The sequence below is a fragment of the Biomphalaria glabrata genome, chromosome 9 (assembly GCF_947242115.1).
Source record: "Biomphalaria glabrata chromosome 9, xgBioGlab47.1, whole genome shotgun sequence".
Taxonomy (NCBI): domain Eukaryota; kingdom Metazoa; phylum Mollusca; class Gastropoda; family Planorbidae; genus Biomphalaria; species Biomphalaria glabrata.
In genome coordinates this window covers 10,259,317-10,287,299 of record NC_074719.1, presented here as the reverse complement: position 1 = coordinate 10,287,299, position 27,983 = coordinate 10,259,317, and the positions used below count along the sequence as shown (strand labels likewise).

The window sequence follows — 27,983 nt, the reverse complement described above, 5'->3', positions numbered from 1 at the left end:
CAATTAATCGACTAATATATTTAAAACTAAACTTATTCTCCATGACTGTATGCCTTCCATGTGTCTGCATCCCAAACCTTTATTATAACGCATTGCTATACTGAAGTTCTTGTTTTCTCACATAAGATTTCTAAATATTTTTTTTTGGTATCCATATGGTATATGAAGTATTTTTTAAAAATAGTATATTTATAATATTTGAATGGCAGCGATGCTAAATATTATGATGAGATTACTCTGTTAGGCAATTCCAGAACATGTAGACAGCACACAGAGTCTCAAAAAAAAAATTTTACTTGTCGTTTTAAGGTTTATATACTTAGAATTAGACTACCAGGGCCATCAGGCGTCATCTAGCAAACGCCGTGGAACGTTTTGGAGCACTGTGAGACATGTAGAGCACACTGGTCATCCACTGCACTCCAAACCAGCTCCAGTTGTCTAGACTCTGTTCTGCCACTGGATTCAGCTGGCAAGGGGGCGAGAGAGTGAGGCTGACGCAGTGCAAATCTCCCTAACTTTAATGCATTTTCGTCGCGCAAGCCACACTCTCATCTCTATGTTCATCAATCAAAAGGTCCTGCGGCAATAGGCAAGTGGCGAAGTGGCAGGTAAAATTAATAAGGCTCAATGAATGAAAAAACAATATTTCAAGAATCAATGGTGAGATCCAACATCAACTACACCTCATAATGATACGTAATAACACTTTATTCACTGCAACATAGATTATGGATCCTACGTCCTTCTTCTCCGAGGACCAGGTAACAGTTACCAACCGACCGCGTGGTCAAATTCAGATCGAGATTCTTCACGTGCAATATTAACATAAACTTAATGAACACCAGTCAGTACATGTCACAGTGATTCTCAATCTATGCTGTGACAGGACTTCAATGCAGTGGACATTGATACTGACTACTGGGAAGTCATAGCCCTAGACTGCCCTATATGGAGAGACAGTGACCAAGAAAGCTATTGACAGTGGATTGGCCTAAGCTCTGGAAGAAAAGCGTGCCAAATGAAAAATGGGTCCAGGGTTCGATCCTCGACTGCCGCCATCCCCCACAGTCCTGCTAGAAGTTTGGGCTAAAATGTTTAATAATGAAGGAACATCTGGAAGACGTGAAACAAAAAATTTATATTATGAACAATCATTAAGTGAAACTTACGAATGCAGTCAGGCGTAGTTACACTGGTATAGAAGCCGGTGGCAACATCACAAGGAAACACAAAGTCCTTGGCATCGCTTCGATTAAACTTGTATCCAGTTTTACATGTTATCGTACAGAAACTGTAGAGATACAACTAATGAAAACGAATTCAGTCAATTTAAAAAGATAAGACTTTGATTTTGAATTTGTACAGTTTAAGTAAATTAAGATATTTCTTTTTTTTTTGTATAGTACTATTCATTTCTCCACATTTGGCGTTAAGTATGTGAGATAGATCTTTTTCCTTAATAAGCTAAGCAAAAATATTCTAAAATGGTAGAGGCTTTGAAATATTGATATATTTCTACGATTGTAAACACAATATTAATTAATTAAAAAAAATATATACTTTAATAAAAATAATATTTTTTCCCTTGGGGTACTTTTCATTACGTCATAAGTTGAACTTATTTCTTTTGCCTTCAATCTATGAGTGTCCCTCAGTTACGATTCTTAGGTGCAGCGATTCGTTGAATTAAAATAAAAAGATCTAAATTGAATTTCTGAAATTGATATGTCACAATGTGCACAGAACACTGAGAAGCTCTTTAGCAGCTGATTTCTATCAATGAGCTGAGATTGAAGAAAATTATTATCAAAATTATTATCCGTCTAAGAGCGCTCTAATACTAGAGAGTTAATGCTCACTTTTCGAAAATACAGAAGTAGCCTAAATAGTTCAGTTTAAACAATGCTTTTTAGCGGCCCGCGAAAAGGGAATAGATGTTACTAGTTTTGTGTGGTCTGTCCGTCCGTCCGTCCAGTTTAGATCTAGTAAACTAAAAAATATTGAAAATCCGACATCATGATATTTTCGACCATTCAAAGTTCTGATGCAACTGCTCCTTTTTTTTTTTTCTGAAAGCAAAAAATTTAAAATTTTAAATCAACTACGCAAGCAGTTTTTTTTTTATAAAATACATTATTTTTACAACTCTTCACTATAAATAGTAACAAACACGGGAGGCTATTTAGTAAGTGATTTTTATTTCGTGATTTTTGGACTCCTCTGAGTCTACCCAGCTCCAATGGGTACCTGACATTAGTTGGGGAAAAGTAAAGGCGGTTGGTCGTTGTGCTGGCTACATGACACCCTCGTTAACCGTAGGCCACAGAAATAGATGACCTTTACATCATCTGCCCTATAGACCACAAGGTCTGAAAGGGGAACTTCACTTTTTTTTTGTTATTCACTATTAATATTAGCCAACACGGGAGGCTATTTAGTAAGGGAGATGACTATATTCCATATTTCTAACACATTTATGCCAACGGTTTAGATTTTTTGTCAAAAGGTGTTTTTTTACAATTCAATTGTTAAGTTATACTTCCTACATGTTTACTTTTTTTATAAAGAGAAAAAAAATCTATTTAGCATGCATATAAGTGGAACATAATGTAAGACAACAATTAATAAGTAGTTTTTTATATTATCGCTTGTACTGCAGCGTTTCAGAATGTGCGTTACATTTTTATTTTTTATTATTTTCTTTTACGGAAATGTTTTTGTTTGTTCTTGAAGCTTTGAATAAGAGATTAACTTTTTACAAAACAATTAGATCAATTAGATACTCTTTATAAGACATCAGTTAGGCCAGGTTCACATCTAACTTCATATTCACTTTCACCTAACTCTTGGTCTGCTGGTCAGTTGGGGCACCACAAAGGATCTGTCAACCTTCTTTCTCTATTCTTCTCTGTCATTGCCTTTGATAGAATTTCATTTATTTATGAAAATATTGAAACTTGCCATTTTACCTGCCTTCGGTGTCGATTTTTAGTTTGTGTTTCCACACAAACTGTCTTTGTAACCTTGTTTTCGTGTTAGTTTTCTAGTTCTGGGATTACATATTTGAACATTATTTACCAAAATATGTATACATTTAATTTCTGCTTACTGTTCACTAGGTCATTGTCGTATTGTTTTGCTTCTAATGGTGAAGAATGAGCTAGCTAAGTCGGCATCCAGTCTACGAGATTAAAATTTGGATACGAAACCTATAGCTTTCATTCATTGCCAGTGGGAGAGAAAGTTTCCTTTGGGCTTATGCCGCCTAGGTTCAACTCTTTAATGAACACATACTTATAGCAACTATAAAAAAAAATATTCTTACTCACATTTCAATTTGTAACGCATCAGAATATTCACAGTCAACTTCTGCGTTTGGTGGCGCTGTGGGCGTCTGGCAGTCTAGATTTATATAAAAAAAAACTATAGGTTTTATTTTCAAAGTATATCCGACATAAAAATAATTATTAAAACATTTTTTTTTCTTTTACAACAGTTACCACAATATAAGAAAAATAAATTTGTTGGCAAAGTAGCTCTATTTGTATTTTATAGAAGAGAAATTGGCAAACTAAAAAAACAATGAACATTTTTAAAACCCAGAACTGAGCGACCGCTGTTATACATATACACCAACATTTATTTATCTTATAAATTTTATAGATTACAGGCGTTACTTTAAAAGCAAAGATAATTACGTCCTGCACATTTCAGGTGTCAATCTAGTCATTCATGTTGATCATTGACTTAAACTCTGCTAAGTCATTGGTTTTCCTGGCTGACTTAGGCAACCCATATCATGCTCTAATTCCTCTAATACCACTAGGGAAGAAGGAGCACGTGTTCGAATTGGTAAGAGCAAATTTATTAGAACGGTATGAATCTTTTACTATCTAGCATACGAAAATTTCATTTTTAAATACATTTCTATGAAGTTAGGTCATACGTCTTTGATATATCTGTTTTATTGAACTATACATTTCTATGAAGTTAGGTCATACGTCTTTGATATATCTGTTTTATTGAACTATACATTTCTATGAAGTTAGGTCATACATCTTTGATATATCTGTTTTATGAACTATATATTTGTCCACCTGGTGAGCGTTTCTAGTTCTTTAATTGGCCATACAAGAGTCGTTTAGGGATGCGGGAGTCTTCCATTCTGCAGTTGTGGCCTGCCCTTCGCAGCTGAGACTGCATCAGAATTGTATGGATGTTTTACAGGCCCGCTCTTCGAAGGACTTCACTACCAGGTATTTTTTCTTTCCATTTAACTTTCAGTATCTTTCTGTGACAGGTCATGTGGAAGTGATTCAGGTTTTTCTTTCACATGTTTTCTGTACACTGTTCACGTTTCTGAGGCATAGAGCAATGTAGGGAAGGATGACAGCTCGATAGACCCCTAGCTTTGTATTTGTGGTGATACCTTGTCTGTTCCAAGCATTTTTAGACTGTCTAATAATAATAATAATAATTATAATTTTATTTATAAAATAACAAAATGTAGGCTCAATGCGCTGTGATAACTTTACAAAATTATGAGAGCTAAAAGGAGAAACTAATCTAAACAAGTTTTAAACAGGCAGGTGTTAATGTACTTCTTGAATGTAGTGTAGCATGTTGTCTATCTGAGGTCAATGGGGAGTGAAATCCAAACCTTTGTTCACAAACTATGATTTTTCCATAAAAATAGGACCCCCCCCCAACTCAAAGGGTTTAGGTGGGAAGGGCAGTAGATGTATTCGTCCCACCCCACCCCACCCATTCGGCCATCAATGTAGCGAAATAATATAAAGATCGGTTAAAATATCAAAAACAAGTTTTAATTTTATAGATATTTAATTGATTCCGTTAACATGATGCGATTTCTACAAATAAATTGGGCCGCCTTCCCCCACTCGAAAGTTTAGGGTGGGGGGCGGGATTGATGCCATCGCCCCCTCCCCACCCTACCAAATCAGCCAACATACCAAAGGGGGGGGGGGCGAAATAATCTAAAAGTAGGTTGAAATATAAATAATTAGTATATATTTTATATAAATTCGTATACAATTGTGTGATTACTTAAATTCGTGACTTTTGTGATGTTGTTCCGAGTGTCAATCTTAATTATTACTGTCTGGTCTTCGTTGAGCTTATTTTCAACCATCCAATCGCTCACCCTTGCAACGGTACCACTGATTTTTGCTGCCAGATGCGACACCTTTGAGGGTACTGAGGAATCGTATAACTGTGTGTCGTCGGCAAAGAGGTGTTCTACCATAAGATTCAATTGCCTTGTCGATAAGCAAGTCGATTTCATTATCAATATTTCCGTTTTGGGATAGTCTGCTAGTCTTGGCATTTAGGTTGCCTCATTCATCCTAATTTTGAAAAGGCTATTAAATCAAATAATAAAGAAAGCAACTCTGGCCAAATAATAAGTGAGATAGACATTCAAAATAAACACAGTGCCCTTTCTCTTAATATGTCGTTTCTCACTTCTAGGGTGGAGTGCCTTATAGTTTGAGAAACACTGGACTCCGTCAGTAATATGAAACATTAAAGCTTTAAAAGCTTCATTGCTATTAAATTAAAGAGTACATGTAGTGGTTTAGAACGCAAACTTTAAATCATCATTCACTTATTTAACTGTGTGCAAGATTTATCTTATTAGTTAATGTTATGCATTTATATTTACTCTATATGTAACTAACCAGCGATCCTTAATTTGGGTATTACTGATCTGGTGGATTTGATTTAGATGTATGTCAAACATGTCCCATTTTTTTAAAATTGTGCCACGAAAATGAAAGTAGAGTGTGAAAATGGGTTTACCCGTTCAGCCGACATATTCATATCAAATATAAAATACTGTGAAAACGGGTTAACCCGATTTGTTAAATTTTTATTTTTATTGTTATTTTCTAAGGGCCCTCCGGCTGTAGGAGGAACATTAAACATACACTTCGGTCTCGGCAATAATGAAAGGAACATTTATGCCAAGCTTTATCAAGATTTGTCAAACGGTTTTGATTTTCACTGGGAACATAGGCCTACATACATACATAGATAATACTTATAATTTGCTTCATATTTTAAATTCTGTACTTCAAGTTGTAATATATTTAAATACCATTATTATTCATCAGTCTATAAGCCAATTAGTCAATGTATTCATTATTCATATTTCCCTTATAAGCTGGCGTTGTGTTACTACTTACAAGACTATATTTCTAGAATTGTTAATGAATAATAACCATACAACCTAAGATCATATCTAAAATATATTTACACATAAAAACCCATTACTTATTGTTCCTTTAAAAAAAACTTTATCTTTATGATTGATAAAAATAATTATAAAACATTGAAATTTATCTATATATAAACTTACTTTCGGTAGCAACATTTCTTTTTAGTGGAATGTTCGTGACAGACCTTAAGAAAGAAATACAATATAATAACATAAAGATATGTAACTTAAGAAATGAAATTGAAGAAATACACAAACTCATTTATTTTCGTATTTTCATACAAATTCTTCGTCCATTTGATTGAGATACTATGATACTATGATACTACGATACTTTGATAACAAATTGGTTTGAGAAAAATATTTCGCGTTATCTATAAATGAAAGACGCACCAATATTAAGTACCACTACAACCCACACGTGGAAGCTGTTAACAATACTAATAAGGGAATAAAAAGAACAGATGATATTTTAATTGTACATAACATTGTGAACATACGTTTTGGTCTTTAAAAAAAAAGAGCTTTAAAGGTCTATGTACCAGTAAGAATTAATTTGAATTCATGTGTGTATATTCCATAAATAAAATAACCAAATGACCCAAAAATTAGATCTACGTTAAATCGTTATTTCATTGAGACACATTGGATGTAAATATTTTTTTTTAAACTTATATTTCATATAATTATAAGAAAATACAAGTGAGTAGTCCAATTACTGAAAGAGATAAAAAAAAATAATTTTCTCATTCATTACCTACCTAACTAAGAGCTAAGTAATCGCTCATACAAAGAGTCCTCAGCTTCAAAAAGGAGGAAGTGTCTTCTTAGAAAGCTTATATCAACTCACTCTGTCAGGTAAAAAGTGTGTACACGTTATTCCTCCCACACCCAATCTCGGATCAAGTTGAAAATTTTCACAATTATTTCTTGTACCTGACAACACAATAATGAATTTTAAAAATGTACCAATAGATTCATGGGTAATTAATTATTTTGTGTGGTATCCCGAACAAGAAATTGTAGTTAACTAAAGTGATGGTATTAGATGAATTAGTCCCCTTTATAGGTGGCTGCTTTAAAATAAGTTTGAAATAAAAAATACATATTTCTATTTTCATAAGCACCTAACTAGCAGAGTGGTTAGTATGTCGGCTAGGGTAGGCGTGAGCCATGAGTTCAAATTCATGTTTTCTACCGATCACGGTAAAATTCACTCACAGATATCCCATTTCCCCCCCCCCCCCCCCCAATTGGTAAAACTATTTCTAATCGCACAGATTTATTATTGTTAGTCTAGATTTATTATAAACTTAATTAAATTACTGATCGACACTAATTGAAACAATTACACAATTATAAAGCTTTTGTAAAAGTATTTTTAAAAATATTTTCCTTGTTTGATTTTTGTTTGTTCCCATGCGAGACAGCTGGAGATCACTAACAAATGTCGCAGGATACACATTTGAGACCAAAAGAAAATCTGCTGCCGAGGACAGACGTAGTCTGTGAAAAGAAAATCTAAATCCAAGTGGCAGAATATGAATGTGAATATGAATATGCGTAGCCACAGGAAACATTGCATTCCTCATCAATCTTCGGACTCGAAGACAAGCCTTATTATTGTTAAATAATACAACCTTACCTGGCATTTGATAAAGAACAAGTCATCAATAAACCCAAACAGACTGTTTTCAAAATATATTCTGTTGTCATTTTTTTTCTTATTTTTCTTAACGAACTAATTCTATCATCGCAACAGTGTGTAGGTGAAAGAAGGGTCACTACTCTTTAACTGAATCTATACCAACTTACATGACCTAGTACTTTCGTATGATTTAAAAAGATAGCCCAGTTTAACAAAACAGAACGTACGTACCTAAGCCTATTATGAACAAATTATAACGCACTGCATGAAACCTTGATAACATGTTGATTTTTTTTAAACATTGCGAATATAAGACTTAGAAAGATTTAAAGAGATACAATTTAAGCAAACGTATTTTTACAGTGTCATTGTTTTATTCCTAATTTAACGAGAAATTTAAAAAAAAAACCTGGGTAAAAGGACACTGACTTTAAAAATTGCTTTAGCAATTTTCTAAGAAATTTAACAGTTGGTGTATATCACTAAGAAAAGAATTACTAGCTCGTTTACCACACTGGGAAAACTCCAGTTTGACCGTTTTCAAAAAAATAAATAAAAGAAATACATTTAATAAGAAATAAATGTAAATTTGGGTAGAGAACGAGTCAATATGTATCCTGAACGGACTAGACATCTTCGGGTGTTTCCGTATTCCATGAAGAGTTGAATAAATTAATGTTCACTAGACTGATCGTCTTCTAAGTCTGGATCTAAAGGCCTGTCATTGAAAAGAATTCTTTCTGGCGAAAGGGGGAAGGGGCTTTGGGTAAATCATGTCCATGTTTTTTTTTTATCTTATATTCATGAGTTATTAAGAGAAAAACAATCGCTCCATAAATTCTACAATGGAGGTATGGTCTTTATAAAAGTGTTGTTTTCTTTTCACGTTTTTCTTGTTTTAAATTGATAAACTTTTAACAATGTTCAATTAACTTTATTAGTTACATTTTCTTTTAATTTGATTGAACGTATTTATCTAACCATATGGACATCAACAATAATTAGCTATATTCAGAATGCTTTTTAGAATTCCTATTTTTAGCTTGCAAATTCTTTATCGGGTCAAAATTAACCTGGATGGACATGGATCTAGAAAACAGTTCTAACGATTTTCCTAAAAAAATTGTAAATACTATCTCTGGCTTTAGACCTGAAGGATTTATCGCTTATCCCTTATTTTTTAAAGTACTATAATAGGTTAGCTATGTCTTCCATTCTTTGTGTTTTTCTCGCTTTGTAAACTAACACCTTAAACTTTTACCCTGAGACGAGTTCACATGCAGCCAACAATAGCACAAGTCTCTTCCATAACGTAATGAACTTTAATAGTTTTTGTTTAAATATACACGTTGTCAAAATTGAGATCTAACTAAATGAACTATGCGTCGCTACTGAAAACCACAAAACCGGTGAAGGAGCCCAGAAAGTGGAACATTTAATATCCATAATAAACGCTAGTCAAGACTATTTATTATAGATCTATTGTAAACATGGACATTGTTATTTCGTTAACACTAAAGAATATTTTTCTTAACTTTTGTTGTCCTTTTTTTTTTTGGGCGATAAAATCTGTGTTTTCAATAAAATGTAATGTATTGTCTATTACAGTTCAAAGGTACTTAAAGCTTTGAACTATTTCTATGCTTTTCCCAGCTACTGAAAGGATATCATTTTCTTTTTCAGTATATCGCTTTCTTTTTTTTTCTCTGTTTGGAAGTTGATAATCATTTATTTTTTTGTTGTAATTCCTAACCGGCGGACTACAACTTCTTATTTTACGTGTCCAGTAAGAGTGTAATGGTTACTAAAGTTGTTATTAATTTCTGGTGAACTGATTTTTTCTTACCTGATCTTTCTTATCAATCTACTATTATCTAAGTTCTGGTGAATTGATTTTTTCTTACCTAATCTTTCTTATCAATCTACTATTATCTAACCAACACGTGGAGTGGTGGAACTTATAGGTCAATGTTAACATGTAAACATGACACAGTGTCCTGGAGGTCATGTCATAGTTTTATGTTATATTAAGGTAGTTGTAAACGATTTAATGTAATGTCACTATTATATCATATCATTGAGAATTGCAGCTACTTTTAAAAGTTTAACTCTTTAGCAACTTTTATATGCATATAAAAGCACATAAATAATTTGCAGCAAGGCAGTTTACTGTCATGTGACTCCTTAACAGTCATTAAACTGTATCAAGTTCACATTACTAGACTTGAACTGGAAGTTAACATCAATACTTCCAACTGAGTAAGAATGCAAAAAAAATGTACTATAAAAGAAATGAAATATGCACAAATTTCATGCTGGAAAATATTTATTAACTCCATTCCTATAAGTGCCAGTGCATTATTGTACTTTAAATAATAAAAAATGACTAACAAATTCCCAAAAAATTGATAATTTAATTAATTCATCCTCTACTTTTATTTTGGTGTTTCATAAATAAAAAAAAATAGTACATAGTTGTCCTTTTTTTATATTGATCACACAACATTTACTTACGAATTAAATACATAACAAAACATTTATTTATTTTCGAAATAATGCTTACTTATGCAAACTAGAAAGTTCTAATTATAGTTATTATAATAGAAAATTAATGTTGAATGTTTCAGCCTGGCGAATATCCTTGCATCTTTGTGTGTTTATCTCTCCCTTATCCCAGAGGCGGCACCAACGTAGGTCGTGCTATCGCTGAATGAAACAGAAAAACATTCTAGTTGTCAAACATTTTAGTTCCAAATATGTTTACAAATATAAAAGAGTTCTAGTGTTGTATCAACAAATTACATCAGAAACACCAATACTAAGACTTATCTAGTGATTTCTTATTCTTTTTAAAAAATATTCATTACAAAAATGTGAGATTAATAATAATAATTATAAGCGCGCTTATAAGAGGAACAATAAATTGATATACAATTCTTATGTCTACACTTCTCTATACTAACAACCTATCCATTTTGGTATATGACCAAAGTTCATTATATCTACGATAGAAATATTTAAAATAAAACTTGTTCTGCTGCGTTTATTGTTAACGAGGAAGCAAGCCAGTCCAAAGCCCAGATAAAGGAAGAGAGGCGATTGGATGGCTAGCCAAATCATATCAAGAAACTAATGTCACTAGAACTACAAATGCATCAAACCAACTAGCATATTCCTCTGTGAAAAGCCTAAGAAGTGTATTCGGGAAAGCATTAGAATATTTAGCACATTGATAAACCTTTTCACAACCAAGACTTTAACCATGAAAGAAGAACATTATGAAGCAAAGAAATATATATATATAAAAGCATATGTATCTATATGGCGCAGTGGCTGAGTGGTAAAGCGCTTGGCTTCCAAAGAACTGGAGTTGCCGCGTTCGAATAATGGTGAAGGTATTTTTAATTTCGGGACCCAAAGGGCGCCTCTGAGTCCATCCAGCTCGAGTGGGTACTTAACCTTAGTTTGGGAAAAGTAAAGGCGGCTGTTTTTGTGCTGGCCACATGACACCCTCGTTAACCATGGGCTACAGAAACAGATGATCTTTTCATTATCTGACCTCTAGATAGTAAAGTCTGATAGGGGTACTGGGGGGGGGGGAACTGAAGGTTCAGCCATATCTCTCAATACTGAAAGATTTATGTCCTTTTGTTGATAGCAAACAAAATTAATTATTTACCACTAGTTATTTATTATTTTTGTATTGCTATCAGCGTGGATGGTCCCAGCACGCACAGTCTGTCTACATGCACTCCGGTCTTTGGCTATTTCTTCCCACATACTTTCGCTGATGCCTGAGGCTCTCATGTCTCGCTTGCAGACATCTCTATATGTTAGTCTTGGGCGGCCCGTGGGTCTGACTTCCTCCACAAGCTCAGCATATAAGATATCTTTCGGGATTCTACCATCTGGCATGCGGGTGACATGTCCGAGCCAGCTTAGTCTTTTTTGTGTTAGGAGAGCATACATGCTGTTCATATTGGCCAATCTCAAAACTTCCTGATTGGAAACATGGTCCATCCAAGAGATGTGCATTATGCTCTCAGGCTGCGCAAGTGGAAAGTATTCAACTATGCTCTTGGTACATGTATGTTGACCAGCTTTCACTGCCATAAAGGAGAGCGCTCACAACACAGGCATTGTAGACTAGGATTTAGGTTGCTGTGGTCAGTTTGGCATTTTTCAAGACGCGCTTGGAGAGTTTTGTCAATGCTGTAGTAGCTTTTCCTATTCTTTTTGGCAGCTCGTTGTCTAAACCTAGGTTACTGGCAATTGTTGATCCCTAGTAGGTAAATTTCTGCACCACGGTAAGGGTGTGGATCCCAGTATGTCTTGTGCCAGGATTTCGGTCTTAGAGAGACTTATTGTGAGGCTAAAATCTTGGCAAGCAGCTGCCCAGGCATTCACTAGCTTCTGTAGACCTCCTTGTGAGTGAGATATGTCATCGGTGAAATGCAGCTCCCTAATCAAGATATTATCTTTGTCAAAAGAAATGAAACAAAAAACATGAGGATTAACTCTAGACCTAAATTTCACAGACGAAAGCATAGTTTTATACAATGTGCAATTGTTATGGTATCAATTAGTTTGGATCTGTCATGCAATTAAATTTGTAATAGATCTAAGCTAACAATAATAAATCTGTACGATTAGAAATATTTTTAGCTATATTTTCTGTTTGCTGGGATTTCAGGCTTTTAGCTTTCTCAATGAGCTACGATCTTATCACTTGTCTTACGACTTCAATTTGAACTCAGGGCTGAAGCCTTCTCAAGGAGACTTATTTAACTTACACCACCAGTCAGTACGATTTCTTTCCCTTGTTCTATACAAAAACAATATAATTAATTACAATGGTTTATTAACTCATTGGTTTCTTTTTATTGATTCCTGTCATGTCAGGTAGTTGAAATAATTGTGCAAAATTTCAACTTAATTCGAGAATGGGTGTGGGAGAAATAAAGTGTAAAAACTTTTACCAGACAGAGTGAGTTGATTTAAGTTTTCTTAAAAATACATTATATCTTCAGCTTTTTACTTTTTTTGGTTTTGCTTATTTCAAATGTTTCGGATGTTTCTTCAGAATTGAAGACTATTACATCCTAGCAGAAACCCCTTCCTCCCGCTGGGATAGAGGCGGGCAGAGTTCAAACCCGGGACCATCAAAACACATACTATACAACCAAGCCTTTGTTTCTCAAAATACATTGCTATACAAACGTATCGATTCAAAATAAAAATCTATTTCTACGGTACTAAACATTTAGAAGTTTAAAGAACACAAATTAAATGCCAACGTATCCGAAAACTTAAATCACTGTGTTTTAAAGACCGAGCCCGATGTCCTAAGATATGTTAGAAATAAGCGTACTTGTAGAATCAAGCCCTTTATATTAAAACAAGATTACAAAGAGAGTTTGTGTTACACAAACTCAGAGGCGGCCCCCGTCGAAGTCGGATCCCTGTCGGATCTGCATATTCGCAAATAATATTCTAGAGGTGATTTAATTTTGATGTAAAATGTTTTACACGTTTCGGATGTTCCTTCAGAGTTGAAGATAATTACTTCCTAGTCCAAACCTCCCGCAGGACGACGGGGGATGGGAGCGGGCAGGGTTTGAACCCTGGGCCATCCATAAATCTGAACGACAGTCCAGCGCGCAAACCGCACGACCAGGCAGCCATCCGATGGTCAAAAGTAATAATGTTTCAAAGATTCATTTGCCGTAAATTTAAATTTAAATTTAATAAAAAAATAGTAGATTAGTTTTAGTATATTAAAACATTACAATATTGATCAAAACGTTTGGAAATTAAAATCTACACTTTTTTTTTTTACACTTTAAGTTTAGAAATTGAAATTCTACATCTTAATCTAGTCTATTTTAGTCTAAACTAGATCTAGAAATTCTAGATCTAGACTCTAAAATAATTTTAATTAGAATATAAATCCAGATCTAGATATACTGTAATAAAAATCTAGATCTAGTTTAAAAAATCTAGATTAGATCTAAATCAAGATATCATTCCTTTTTTAAACGCGAGTCACATAACGAGGCTTAATAAACATTACTATACCGAGTTCTTTTTTCATTTCATTTGAAGAATTAATTCCATATAACGTCAGAGGAAAAAAAAAACACTACGTCACACGGCCTAGCTAGACTAAAAATCGCCTTCATCTATAAGAGCCATTTATCGAGTGTTCATAGACTTTGGTGCACCGAGTGCGTTCTTTAAGCATTTCATTTAAAGAATTCATTCCATATGACGTCAAAGGAAAAAAAACACTACGTCACACGGCCTAGCTAGAATAAAAATCGCCTTCATCATTACGAGCCTTTTATCGAGTGTTCATAGACATTGGTGCACCGAGTGCGTTCTTTTAGCATTTCATTTAAAGAATTCATTCCATATGACGTCAAAGGAAAAAAAAACACTACGTCACAAGGCCTAGCTAGACTAAAAATCACCTTTATCAATACGAGCCATTTCTCGAGTGTTCATAGACATTGGTGCACCGAGTGCGTTCTTTTAGCATTTCATTTAAAGAATTCATTCCATGTGACGTCAAAGGAAAAAAAAAAACACTACGTCACACGGCTTAGTTAGACTAAAATATGTTTTCATTAATACAAGCAATTTTTTTGAGGGTTAATAGACATTGGTGCACCGAGTGCGTTCTTTTAACATTACATTTAAAGAGTCCATTCATATGACGTCAAAGAAAAAAAATTCCACTACCTCACAATAGGCTAGTACCGGTACCATAAAAAAAAAATGTCTTTATTTACACGAGATATTTAACGAGGGTTCATAGACATTGGTGCACTGAGTTCTAATAGATATTATTTAAAAAGGATCAAAGCCACATTGTTTTTGCGTTTTGTCTGTCAGTCGGTCTGTCCGTTATCTTGATATAAAAAAAAACAACTAAAAGTTATTAAAAATTGATTAACCTTTATTTTACGTTTCAAAACATCGCAATAATTTTTAGGTATGAACACAATTGAAAAGTTTATATAATAGATTGTTCCGGATGTTTGTATAAATAGTAAAAGAAAAAAAGAATTTCAGATAAATGTTATACCGTTAATTAAATTTTTTGGATGGTCTCGTATAAAAATTAGATGTACTACAGCCACGTGGAGAGATTTTCATACCTTACTTTGGTGTTTGGATTCTGTTTTCCTTAAAAATCGGAACATAATATTAACGATAATTAGATTTTTTAATGTTTTAGGTAGAAAGTTAAATGTACTGTAAGAGAGTAGTGAGTTAAAATATTTTTCATAAAAATCCGTAAAAACATTATTTCGTAAATGAGAAGATTATTTGTTTATTAATTAGAAGAGGGAGTTCAAACAATTATTTGGCGTTAGTAGATTTTTAAATGAATTCAGAAATTACTGAATACGATTTGTAAGAAACAAAATCCGGAACTTTCTTTATCGATTACAAAACTTCTATGTTATGTTTTACAAGAAAATTAAATGTCTAAAAAGTAATTTTCAGTAATCAATTCTAGTAAATTACTTTTTTTAAAAGCCTTATGCGATTTCAAACAATCATTAGGCATAATTCATGTTTTATAAAACAATATCCGGAACATTTTTACACTTAATGAAATATAAGTCAGTATATTAGAGATTATGATTTAGCATTAATATGCTATTTACATAAAAAACGGAACAACATATTATTGATAATGTGTTTTTGCAACGTTTAAGCATGGAAATTGAATGTAATATAAGTTAGAAGAGCAAACAAACATTTGTTGGCGTTGATTAGTTTTGCACAAAAAAATCCGGAACAATCAATTTTAGATACTTAAAACTATTGAGATGTTATGGGAGGAACATTAAAGGGTAAATCAGATTTTCAATAGCTTTTAGAGTTTTTTAAATCTAATCGTGACGGACAGACCGACCAACAGACAAAACGCACAAAAATAAGCTTCTTTTATTCGGATGGGGGCACTAAACAAAAAATAAATAAAATCGGATTTTTTAAAAAAGTTTAAGGAATTGGTTTAGCACCTGATCATGTTGCGACGTTACGCTACTGCACGAAAATCGCTGCATAAAAAGTCCATTTAAAAAAATGTGCGTGATATTTACATACAAAGTGCATTATTAGCCTTTATAAACAAACAGAAATGTTTTCTTTTAATTTTAGCAGCTAGTTGACCAGAAAAAACGTCTTTAACTATTATTTGTATTTGTTGTAAACATTTCCTGTACATTTTTAAAATATATTTGACTTAGTGATACTGAAAATACACAAAAATTGTCCTTCTTTGTTAGCATATTGTAACATTGCCTCCCTTACATTTACGTAATTGTTTTAGAATTGGTGTATTTTTATGAAAAAATCGCTTGCATAATTAATTTTATAAAGTAAACGGTTTGCTTTTAGAAAACCAAAAGTAGCCGTTGCACCTAAACTTTTCAAGCCGGATTTAATGATGAAATAATATTTTTCATATCTCTTCTAGTTTTCGAGATCTGAGTGTGACAGACGGACAGACGGACAGACGGACATTTTGCACAAACCTAATAGCGGCTTTTTCCCCTTACGGGGGCCGCTAAAAAATCAATGCACATTTTGTTTAAAGTTCGATATATGAGTATGAAATTGTTTGTAGCACCCGTCCTGTGCAATCAAAGTTTTCTCACACCTTGAGCACCACTGTGGAGTTGTGTTTTTTTTTTTTGCTACCCTGCTACTCTATTGGTCTTATCGTTTCCTCTTACAACCGTTTCCACTCGGAGTCCACTGGGTAGCGAAGTCCTAGCAAATACTAGGGAGGGGGGATAGAAGAAAAGCTTAACTTACGTAAAGTGTGTTTCATAATCTAGCTACTAGTGAGACTTACAAAACATCAATGGAGTTTGAAGTTTAAAACATATGATAGATAAACGTGACATGTAATATGTAACCAGAACTAAGGCGCCAAGGTGGAAGATAGACAAGCCCCAAGAAGGACTCGAACCACGGACTTTCAAACCATCCCATCGTCGTACCACTACAAGATCTGACTTAGCCTATCTTGCACCTTAGTGCTGCTATTATGCTACATGTCACCTTTTGTCATCAGTGAAACTTACGGATGCAATTAGGTATAATTACGTCGTCATAGAAGCCAGTGGACACATCACAGACATACACTAAGTCCTTGGCATCTGTACCATTAAACTTGTAGCCAGTTTTACATGTGGCCGTACAGAAACTAGAAAGAGATAATGTTAGCAAACTTGGATTCATTTATAGAGACCAAAGGTTCCAAGTTTTACTTTATTTGATACATTGTGTGTGTGTGTGTGTGTACCTGTGAACTTAGAAGTTAAAATTGCACGCTTTATATAACTTTAACATTTGGCAATTACCAACGTAGTTGACTACAAAATAAGCTATATTATATTTTATAATGCTGACAAATATTTTTTTTTAGTTCTAATACTTAAAATGTTAGTTCAGTTAAATGCAGAATTTTGAATCTAAACATTGTAATAATAAGAATTAGAATAATATATGGAAAAACGAAGTGAGAAAATAAAGAAAATATGGGAACCTAAGCGTGTAGATCAAGCGGTTATGGACGTGGTCTAAAATAACAATACATTCTGTTGTTATATCAACCGAGGGGATAATGACAACTGACTTCAGAGATACCTTCAAAGCCTTTAACATTCCTAAGAGGTTGTTACTACTGCAGACCTGCCACATCACCAGAAAATTCTTCAGTGGAAACTGTTAAAAAGACTACGATTAATTTTGTTTCTCTTTAGCGAAACTCGACCCTGGCAGTGCCAGAGAATGAATACTCTTTCGTTTCCAACAAAATAATAATAATAATTATTATTTTTATTATTAATACAGTGATTCCGAAGATTTATTATAAGTGCAGTGTTTGACATGACCATGCAAATCCTAGTAGTGACCTACATATTTTGCCGCATCTAATCCAGACAAAGCCCTTGTCCGCCGGGGGTCCATATAAGTTTTCTTTTGTTCTTCTGAACTTTTCTATGGTGAGGGCTTTTCGTTGGGTCTCAAATGTGTGTCACGCACTCTTCGTATCATTAAAAGTTATAAAAAAATTGACGATCAAGGTGATTATAAAATAATAACATAAACATTTCATTCAAGGCAAACACAATGTTGGGAATTCCTTATTCAAAATTTCTATTTTTAAGGAGTTGCTAAAAGAGAACGTCTGCCATTTTCTTCTTGTATTCCCCAATCAAAAAACAAAACACTTCAGCACCAGACATCATTGTATACACTTTCTCAGAATGATATGAACATTTAAAGAGTTTTAAATTGTAAAATTTTGTGATGTGTGGCAGAGGGGCATAAACCACTTTGCTGTCTACCAAGGGAACTCGAATTTGAATCCTAGCTTGGGCTGAGTTGTATTTTCTGAACGCCTTAATAACGAATCACAAAACCTTATTCCCCATACCCTGGCAGGACCTCAGTGCACTAATATGTATGAAAAATGCACAATACAAATAATGGATGGAAAAAAAGAAAAAAACATAAGAACAAGAAGAACGAAACTGTTGTACCAACATGTTGACTTGTACTGCATCAGAATATTCACAGGATACATCTCCATTGAGTGGCGCTCTGGGTGTTGGACACACTAATCGAATGATTAGAGATAATAAGAAAAAGAAATACAAAATACGTAGGAGATGATAATACGATTGACCCAGTTAGGGTTATGTAAGTGCAGGGATATGTTTCTCACAATGGACCTCATTCACCAATCGTAAACAAACAACATTCAGTCACGTGATCTTATTGATAAAAGAACGAAAAAACTGTCACGCGACAACCATCATGAATTAAACATGAGATCGTAAATTATATAGAAGAGATAGAGCACCACGTGGCTAAATGTTGTTTGTTTACGATTGGTGAATGAGGTCCATTGGTCTTTTCTTCAAATCTTTCTTACAGTAAACAAAAAATTAAGACTTCTAGAAGTTAAAAAAGAAAAACATTTTAAAAAATACATGTTTTCAAAAGAGAATTACATTATACAACTTAAAATATAATAAAATAAAAAGATATAATTAAAAAGAATATTGGTTTAAAGCGGGTATTGAACCCATTATTTTGACACCGTTAGATGCGCAAATTTATGTGTTACCAATTCGGCCTATTAGAATTCATACTTTTGGAATCATTTATTGATATTATCATTATATGAACATCTAAATCTAATATTAGACCAAGACTTCTGATTTTAAACTCTTAGACAATAGTTTCTGGCTTCTAGATCTAGAAGTGATATATATATTAGATTTACGTAAAAAATATAAGTAACGCTTAGATATTCTTTGAATGAAATCGAAGCAGCTTTAAATATACTCTGTTATCGTATAAAATCTGAACACAATGGCTAACTACGCCTTGCTTTTTTTTTAAAGTCTAGTCAAGCCAAATTTAGATTTATTTATTTCAAAAATTATAACAGTCAAACTAGAGTTTTACCCATGTGGCCAACGAGCTAGTAATTCTTTTCTCAGCGATATACATCAACTGTTAAATTTCTAGGAAAATAGTTAGAGTCGCTTTTGAGATCAATAGTCCGCCCACCCACCAAGGTTCCTGTAAGAAGAAATGACTTGAATACTCGAATCCAGGTATTGTAAAAAATCTGTTACAAATACTTACACTCAGTAGAAACATTTCTTTCAGAACCGCCGCTTGTTGCTGGTCTTATTTTTACATGTTAAAAGTAAATAATAAATTAATCAGTAAGAAAATAGATTTAAAATCGGAATAAATATAAATATATAAACATAATTATATATATAATCTAGTTATTAATGTTTTAAAATAATTAAGATTTTACAACATACACAGTAAAAGAAATGTCTAACACGTTCCAAAGAGTTTGAATGATAGAACAAAATAACATTCGATAACTATTTTGAAATACATGTCACGTGGTCGAGAAGAAAAGAAAGAAGTAGATTTTCTTGAAATCGGTTGTGGTGATTGAATGGTAACGCGCTTGGCTTCTGAACCGAGGGGTCCGGGATAAAATCTCAGTGAAGGCCGGGAGTTTGAACTTCAGGATTTTTAGGACGTCGGCCCTTAAATAATGGTTGCCTGACTTTAGTTGGTGAATTTAATGGCAGTTGGTCGTTGTGTTGGCCTCATGACACCCTCGTAAACCGTAGGCCAAAGAAACAGATGACCGTTATGTTATCAGCCCTAGAGAATGAATTATCTGTAAATATTACTACCTTTTCTTCAAATGCTTATATTTATGTAGTGTAAGTTTACATTGTGAATACACTTTTGAAATATAGAATGTAACTTCTTTACAGTTGAATTTGTGAAAATATTGGATTCTAAACTGATTTCCCTTGGCTTCTATATTTTTTGTTCTTCAAAAAACATGAAATTTGATTACAGGTATGTATAGTTTATGTTTTGTTTTTATTACCTGGCATCTGATAACATTAAAGTTATGAATAAAGACTGACAGACGTAAATTAGAATTTTTCTAGGCATCTCAAATAACTTTGCTTCAATTTCTCAGAATTGTTTATCACTATTTTAACAAAACGCGAAAAACAAATTAATTTTGTCGTCGAATATCTTTTATATTTTTTCAAAAAAGTATTTCCTTTAGCTCATTCTATAGCCTAGTTCTTTGACTCTATTTCAAGTTGGCAGCACGCAGAGCAGTTTATCTAAATCGTTTTATAAGCGCTCTTAGGTTGCTACTTTTTCTACGTAATTACAATCTAGCACATTTGTGGACATTAGGTGACTTGAACTGACTCTATTTCTTATCAAGATTTTATCTACGCAATGCCTAGCGTACGTTTGTAAGCTGAAGGCAACTTTTAAGATTGCAGCTTGTCCTGGAAAAAGGACAGAACTACAGTAGGATTTCAATAATTACATTTCTCTTTTAATGTAATGTACTGTAACCTAAAGATGTAAAGCATTTCAAGAAAAAAATCTACGTCCCTTGACTCTTTCTCTCCTGATTGACGATACCAACGTCGATTTGACCCATTAAATTAATTTTTGGTTTATGAGCTTTAATTTGCAATGTGTAAAAAGACTAGAATCCTCTTTAATTCTATACCAAATAAAACATTTTCTGATAACAAAAAAAAAAAAAACGTTATTAAAGTTTAATCAGAAAATGATAGTGAAATAAATATGATCAAAATGAGTAATTCTATTTTAACGCAGAACAATAATTACGGAGAGAAAGAGTTAAATAAGCTTGTTCGTTTGTGTAATATTTATAATTTAATGTATAACGCGCTGTTAACAAACATGATGTAGGTTCAAGGCGCTGTGATAACATAAAAGACATAAATATAAGAATTAAAAATAAGGAAAACATAAGAACCATTTAAAAAACAAACAAACAAAGCTTATATGAAGAACAATTGTATCAGTTAGTTTTGGGTAATGATGGAATGAAATATGTAATAGATCTAGACTAACAATAATAAATCAATGCGATTACAAATATTTTAATCAATTATTTTCGTCTAGCGAAAGTTCATGCTTTTAGCTTTCATCCTATTGCATGTCTTGACCATCTGGAAGGGTTGGGGGGGGGTGATATATTTTTAGTTTCATACGACTGATTCTGTACATAAAGTATAAAGCAGACTAATTCCACTTATGCCATCACAAAAGAAAATTCTTTAACTTCAAACTATTTCAAATTACATGCGACGTGATCGAAAAGAAAAGACAGAAATACATTTTCATCAGATCAGTCGTAGTGAAGTCTCATGGAAGTCTGGGATGTCTGTGAGAAAGAAGATGGTATTTGTGTGAATGTTATCGTGATCGCTTTTAGTAGAAACCTTTCATAAGTAATCGAACTCAAGGGCTCAAGCCTTCTCAAGCCAATACACTAACCACTGTGCCTGAGAAGTGCTTACGAAAAATGAAGGCTTTATAAATATCTATTTTTAAATTTATACAACCTAATTTTCTACACAGAGCATAGAGGAGTCTAATTCCACTTATGCCGTCACATTAGTCAAGTAGAACCTCTTTCCCTTGTTCTGTAACAAATAAAGTATTTACTTACCAGTAGTTAATTTAGTAATGTGATATATTTTTAAAAAAGTTTTTAGTTTGTCATGTACAAGAATGACACAATACCCGCGACTCTTCTGTAGATCTCGATAAATTTTACGTTTATAGAGCAGACAGAAGAATTAATAGTGGGAAGTCAAAAGGAGGAGGACTCGCAATCTATATAAACAAGGAATACTGCAACGCCAATAATGTGAACATCAGGAATAAAATGTGTGACCCTAACATTGAAGTTATGTGTGTCACACTTACTACTTGCCTAGAGAATTCACACAGGTGTGTGCTATTGTTGTGTACATACCACCTACGGCTGACACAGTGATTGCGTCGGAAATAATTTTTGATGTGCTTCACAATGTAGAATGAAAACACTCAGACTGTGTTTGTATAGTGACTGGAGATTTCAACAACCTGAATATGGACAACACACTGTCAAACTATTGCCAATAGGTCTCCCTCCCCACAAGGCAGAGTAGAACGCTTGACAAATGCTACGTAAACATTAAGCAGGCTTACAAATGTAAAAGTTTGTTCCCACTTGGAGAATCTGACTATATGCTTATCCATCTTATACCAAATTACAAACCTACTCATAAAACTACAAAGAGAGTTATAAAAACAGTCATAATGTGGTCCGAAGAGGCTGTAGACAAACTACGAGGATGCATTGAGAGAATGAACTGGGAAATCTTTATTGAGAACTGTCCAGACATAAACGAACTAACAGAAACTGGTATCTATCAATCTGCGAGGAGTTAACAATTCCAACAAAAACAATACAAGTCTATGGAAACAATAAGCCCTGGATGACCGAAAAAATCAAACACCTTATTACTGAAAAGAAAACAAAGTATAAGGCTAGCAACGAAGAGTTTATTAATGCTAAAAATACACTGAAAAAAAGCAATAATTAAAGGGAAAAAAACATACAAAGAAAACATTGAGAATTTCTTTGGAAATAATAATTCAAAAGCATGCTGGGAAGGATTAAAGAAACTAACAGGCTGCGCCTCAAAACGAGAACGAATTTCAGTGGATCATGAGGAGAAATTCGCCAACGAACGAAATGATTTTTATTCTCGTTTCGACAAAGAAGATTTTCTTGACATAATCAAAGAAATTTTTAACACTCTAACCGAAGAAAAACAAGAACCCTACGTCAATTTTGTAACTGAAGATGAGGTCATCTTGTTATTTTAAAGAGTAGACGTAACAAAAGCTTCTGGACCAGACAAAATTACTGGCAAGCTGATCAAGCTATGTGCGGAACAAATCTCTTTTATCTTCTCTCACATCTTTAACCAGTCATTGCAAACGTGCGTAATTCCACACATCTGGGAAACTTCAGAGATTGTACCAGTACTAAAGAAACCAAAAATAGATTGCTTAAATGATTTCCGCCCATTAGCACTAACATCTATACTTGTGAAATGTTTTGAAAAATATATGCTTAACCAACTTGTAGCAAAAGTCATTAACAGCCTAGACCCTCACCAATTAGCATATAAAGCAGCTAGGGGAACTGATGATGCCATTCTATTGCTTTTGGACCAGCTCTACAAGCATCTCGATATACCCAAAATATATGCACGAGTCCTCATCGTATATTTCTTTTCGGCTTTCAATACCATACAGCCACATCTAAGGATAAACAAACTGAGTAACTTAAATGTCAGTCCTTACTTGCAAGCATGGGTTCTAAAGTTTTTAACCCAACGTCCCCAGTATGTTAAAGTCAACAACACTCAATCGTCAACTCGAGTACTATTTACGGGTGCTCCACAAGGTTGTGTACTTTCTCCTGTACTATACACTCTTTACACTAATAACATAAGAAGCATCTATGACTCAGTTAAACTCATTAAATTCGCTGATAATACTGCCATAGTCGGTCTTATTTCTGAAGACGAAACTCAGTATCGAAGCTAGATAAAAGAGTTTACAAACTGGTGCACCAACAACTTTCTAGAACTGAATGTTACATAAACTAAAGAACTTATAATAGATTTCAAAAAGAAAAAACAAACTAAACTTGAACTGCAAATAAACACTACATCTATAGAAGAAGTGAAGGCATATACATATCTAGGCGTTATCATCAGCAACAAGCTTTCATGTTAAGACCATCTTGGAACTTTGACGAAGGAAACAGCCCAGCAACTAAATATATTTACGGCGCGACTATACAAAATTTGCAAACATACGGAATAACATGTTGGCAAGGCAACGCTTCATCTTCATAAACTATTGCGCCGTCTAGAAGCCAACATAAAAGGGCATCAAAAATTACACTCACAGCATTACCACATTTAAAGGAACTTTTTGAACAAAAGTGGCTAAGAAAAATCGAAAAAATCCTGTAAGACAACGGCCACCCGCTCCATCATAACTACGCCAGGTAGTCGTGAAGTGGGCGACTGCTGTCAATCAAGACTAGAACAGAGCGGTACAAAAACTCGTTCGTACCTCACTCTGTCAGACTATATCAACGCCACTCGTTGATCAGGAAACATGAAAAGGACCAAGATGCCTGTGTGTAGTCGCTCAATGAACTCTTTATGTTGCGTCTGTTCTATTTATTTGTATGTGTATTTATGTGTATGTTTCTTTTGTGTTGTCTTTATATGAGAAAGAGTAATGACAACACATTCCCATAAGGATCAATAAAGCAGTCATAGTATCAAATAACAAACAAACAAACAGCAAACGATCTATATTAAATGACCATTTTGTATTCTGCAAGAGTTCATGTTTTGGGAATTCTAAAAAAAAAAAAAAAAAAAAAAACAACTAAATAAAATAACGTTAACTGTACGTTAAAATAAACTCTAAATATTTGACCAAATTTTTTCTCTTCAAAAACATTCAAAGTTGTGATTTTTTTTTTTTGACAAAATTTCGATTCGGATGTCTGCCCTTTGTTTACAATTTCTTTTTAAGATCCATTTTTCATTAGGCGATAAAGTAAAGAAGATAGAAAATAAAAAAAAAAAGAAAATTGTCTGGGCGACAGAATGGTACCTAAAGTACGATGTAAGAATGAAAGAGGATGATTGTTATTGACTTGTAGCACCAAACTGCTGGTAGACAACTACACTGCTGTAGGCGTATTAGATTTTAGCGTATAAAACTTGAAATAACTTGAACCACTTCTTTGTGGACAAAACTAAATGTGGCTTTTATTATAATAGACAAACACGTCTTTACACTCTGGCTTCCTGGAGTCGTCTGCCGCACTTAACACAACTTACGATAGTGTCGCTTATCTTGTACATCATTCAATAAGGCAATAAATTAATGCTCTCTCTTTACAACAAACAATAAACACTCCCTTTCTATGTCACCTAGGAAACACACACGCATTGCTTAGTAAATCAGAACAAATACTTTGTACTTCGAAAGAGTGTAGAAATATTCTTGACAGTGCTGACAGGTGCACCAAAATTATCGTCTACCTTTTTTCAAGTACATTCTTTTTCAACATTTCGGCTGCTCTGACACATGAACATGCTTACTATTTATTATATTTCTTATTATTGAGAATTTTCAATAAAGAAACACAGAATAATCAGACATTTTTAAACAAAACTGTAAACTGTAAAAAATGTTTTAATGATCAAATTGTAATTATTGTATACACATCAATATACTGAAATGAATGAAGATCAACTGATTTCGTCTGACTTTGACCTAGTTCCTCTGCGTTCTTCAACCCAATGGAGGTACTAATGTAGATCTTGGAATTGCTGTAGTGGGTAAAACACATGGGCGTAGCCGGGGGGGGGGGGTTCTTGGGGTTCAAACCCCCCCCCCCCCGAAATGAAATCCCCCCCCCCCGCAGGGGGGTGGGAATGGAATTAAGTGACTGATTTTTGCTTTCATTTTGTTTATTGTAGGTGAGATTTTAATACTAAATCATCACTTACCACAGCACAGCCGAGGCAGTTTTGAGTTAAAAACCCTCTACCAGGGGGTTTTAAGATTTTAAAAAACCCAATCAGGGGGTTTTGAGATACAAATCCCTCTACCATGGGGCTTTGAGTTTAAAAACCCCCTACAGAGGGTTTTGAATTTTAAACCCCCTACCAGAGGTTTTTGCAGTTAAATCCCCCTCTTCTATAAAACAAAACAAAAAAAATGCAAACAACAATCCCCAAATTCCAACAGCACAGTTGAGGAAGATTTTGATTTTAAACCCCCCTCCAAAATTTACGATAAACCCCATTTTCAATATAAAAAAAGAAAATTACACACTCAAAATTCTATGAGCGTAGCCAAAGGGGTTTTGAGTTTAACCCCCCCCCCCCTCCAGTTGGGGTTTGAAGCTAAAAAGTACCTCTTCAATATAAAAAAAAAGCATATTACACACTATAAAATCTATGAGCGTAGCCAAAGGGGTTTTGAGTTTAAATCCCCCTCCTCCGGATGGCTTTTTCTTTAAAGTTTAAAACCCCTCCAGATGGTTTTGAGTTTAAAATTCCCCTACAGAGCGTTTTAACGTGGAAACCTCTCTCTTCAATATTATTTTAAAGCAAACTACAGTCACCAAATTCTAAGATCGTAGCTAAATGGGGTTTTGAATTAAAAACAAAACAAAAAAACTCCAGCGATTTCTTAGTTTAAAACCCCTCAACAGATGATTGACGAAAAAACTTTCCTTTTCGATATAAAATCTAAAGTGAAATACAGGCATGTAATTCCAAGAGCGTAGTCAAGAAAGGTTACAAATTTCTACCAGTGGCTTGGGCTCCATTAATAAAGTGTGAATAGTCTTCTGCCGAAATTGAAAATCATTAAATGTGTCTCAACAAAGATGGCTAAGACAGATTTTAGGAGTCAGTCATAGAGATCGGGTTTAAATAAAAAAAATCATATGCCGAACTGGAAGTCGAATCCTTAGTAAGGTTGTAACAGAGCGTTGCATGAGGTTTTGCAGGACATGTTCTCACACAAAATGAATTAAGCAAAATAAGAGTTGCGGAAACAGCTTGCCGGAAAATGCGCCGAACGGCGCGAGAGGGTCTAAGTCAGTAAGAATAGCACATTAGGTTTTTGAAATAAAACTTTTTAATTGCAAGATAATGCACTGTAGATACCTCAGAATATGCATTTTGTTGGCTTTCAATACCAGAAATGGTGCTCGGCGTCGGGGCTTCGCCCCGCGCTGGGGGAGCGCTGCGAACTCCCCCAGACCCCCTTGCTAGCAAGGGCGGGGAGTCTACAATAAACAATAGACGTCTTCCGAAAGGGTCAGAATGTAATATAGATTAATTATGTACACACACACACACACATATATATATATATAATTTTTTTCCGCTGAGGGAGGGGGGGGGGGTCGGGGGGGGGACTACCCCCAAACCCTCCCCGAAAAAAAATCCTGGCTACGCCCATGGTAAAACATGTAGCAAGAAAAGAATTATTTCAATGTTACTATACAATACAATGTCAATTATACAATTATTTTTAAGCATAGGAAGCAAATATTCCTTTGAAGACACCATTGATTGTGGGAAGTTCGAAGTTCAATGATTGTAATTCAAACACTATTTTTCAGTTTTTCTTTGCATATATACATATTTACATTATGTTTTGAATCTATATTTTCGTAATGAATATTCATTCAAGCTAATACTTTTAGTCTTTTTTTAGTTTTTTTTTTTTCTAAAATTGTGTTTGATAGGTATAAAGTATTTTGCAAATAAAATAAGTCTTTCTTCCTCTAGCAAAGGGGCTGGAGGAGTGCTTAATGTTCTCTAGGAAGCGGGGAGGGGAAGGATCCGTGGCGTAGGCCAGGCGTTTTGAACAACAGAAATTCATTCTACCGATGTTTACAACACTCTTTTTCTCATAATAATGTATTAACGTAAGGGAGGCAACTCAACGATATAGATGTTTAGTCACGAGACATCACAAATACACAAAACAGCGTCTGCCTCGAGCACAGCATCTTTATAGGGCGGGACGCCGTCATCATCCTTCTCCGTT

General features: G+C 34.0%; 1 protein-coding gene across 1 annotated transcript; it reads right to left on the bottom strand.

Annotated features, from left to right (window-relative positions):
• Window positions 1–353: 353 nt before the first annotated feature.
• LOC129928171 (uncharacterized) lies at window positions 354–8,060 on the bottom strand. The gene is made up of 5 exons (XM_056041189.1): window positions 7,887–8,060; window positions 6,383–6,426; window positions 3,333–3,405; window positions 1,173–1,294; window positions 354–469 (listed from the first exon to the last, which is right to left on the bottom strand). The coding sequence occupies exons 1-5, from the start codon at window positions 7,955–7,957 to the stop codon at window positions 354–356; spliced, it is 426 nt and encodes a 141-aa protein (XP_055897164.1). The 5' UTR covers window positions 7,958–8,060.
• Window positions 8,061–27,983: the final 19,923 nt, after the last annotated feature.

Bases quoted from the DNA above. Each gene is read 5' to 3' on its own strand.
- LOC129928171 (XM_056041189.1), bottom strand. From the start codon at position 7,957: ATGACAACAGAATATATTTTGAAAACAGTCTGTTTGGGTTTATTGATG. The intron at 3,406-6,382 runs GTAAGTTTATAT...ATATAAATCTAG, and splicing joins AAGAAATGTTGCTACCGAAA to ACTGCCAGACGCCCACAGCG. The intron at 470-1,172 runs GTAAGTTTCACT...CCCCCTTGCCAG, and splicing joins AACTACGCCTGACTGCATTC to CTGAATCCAGTGGCAGAACA.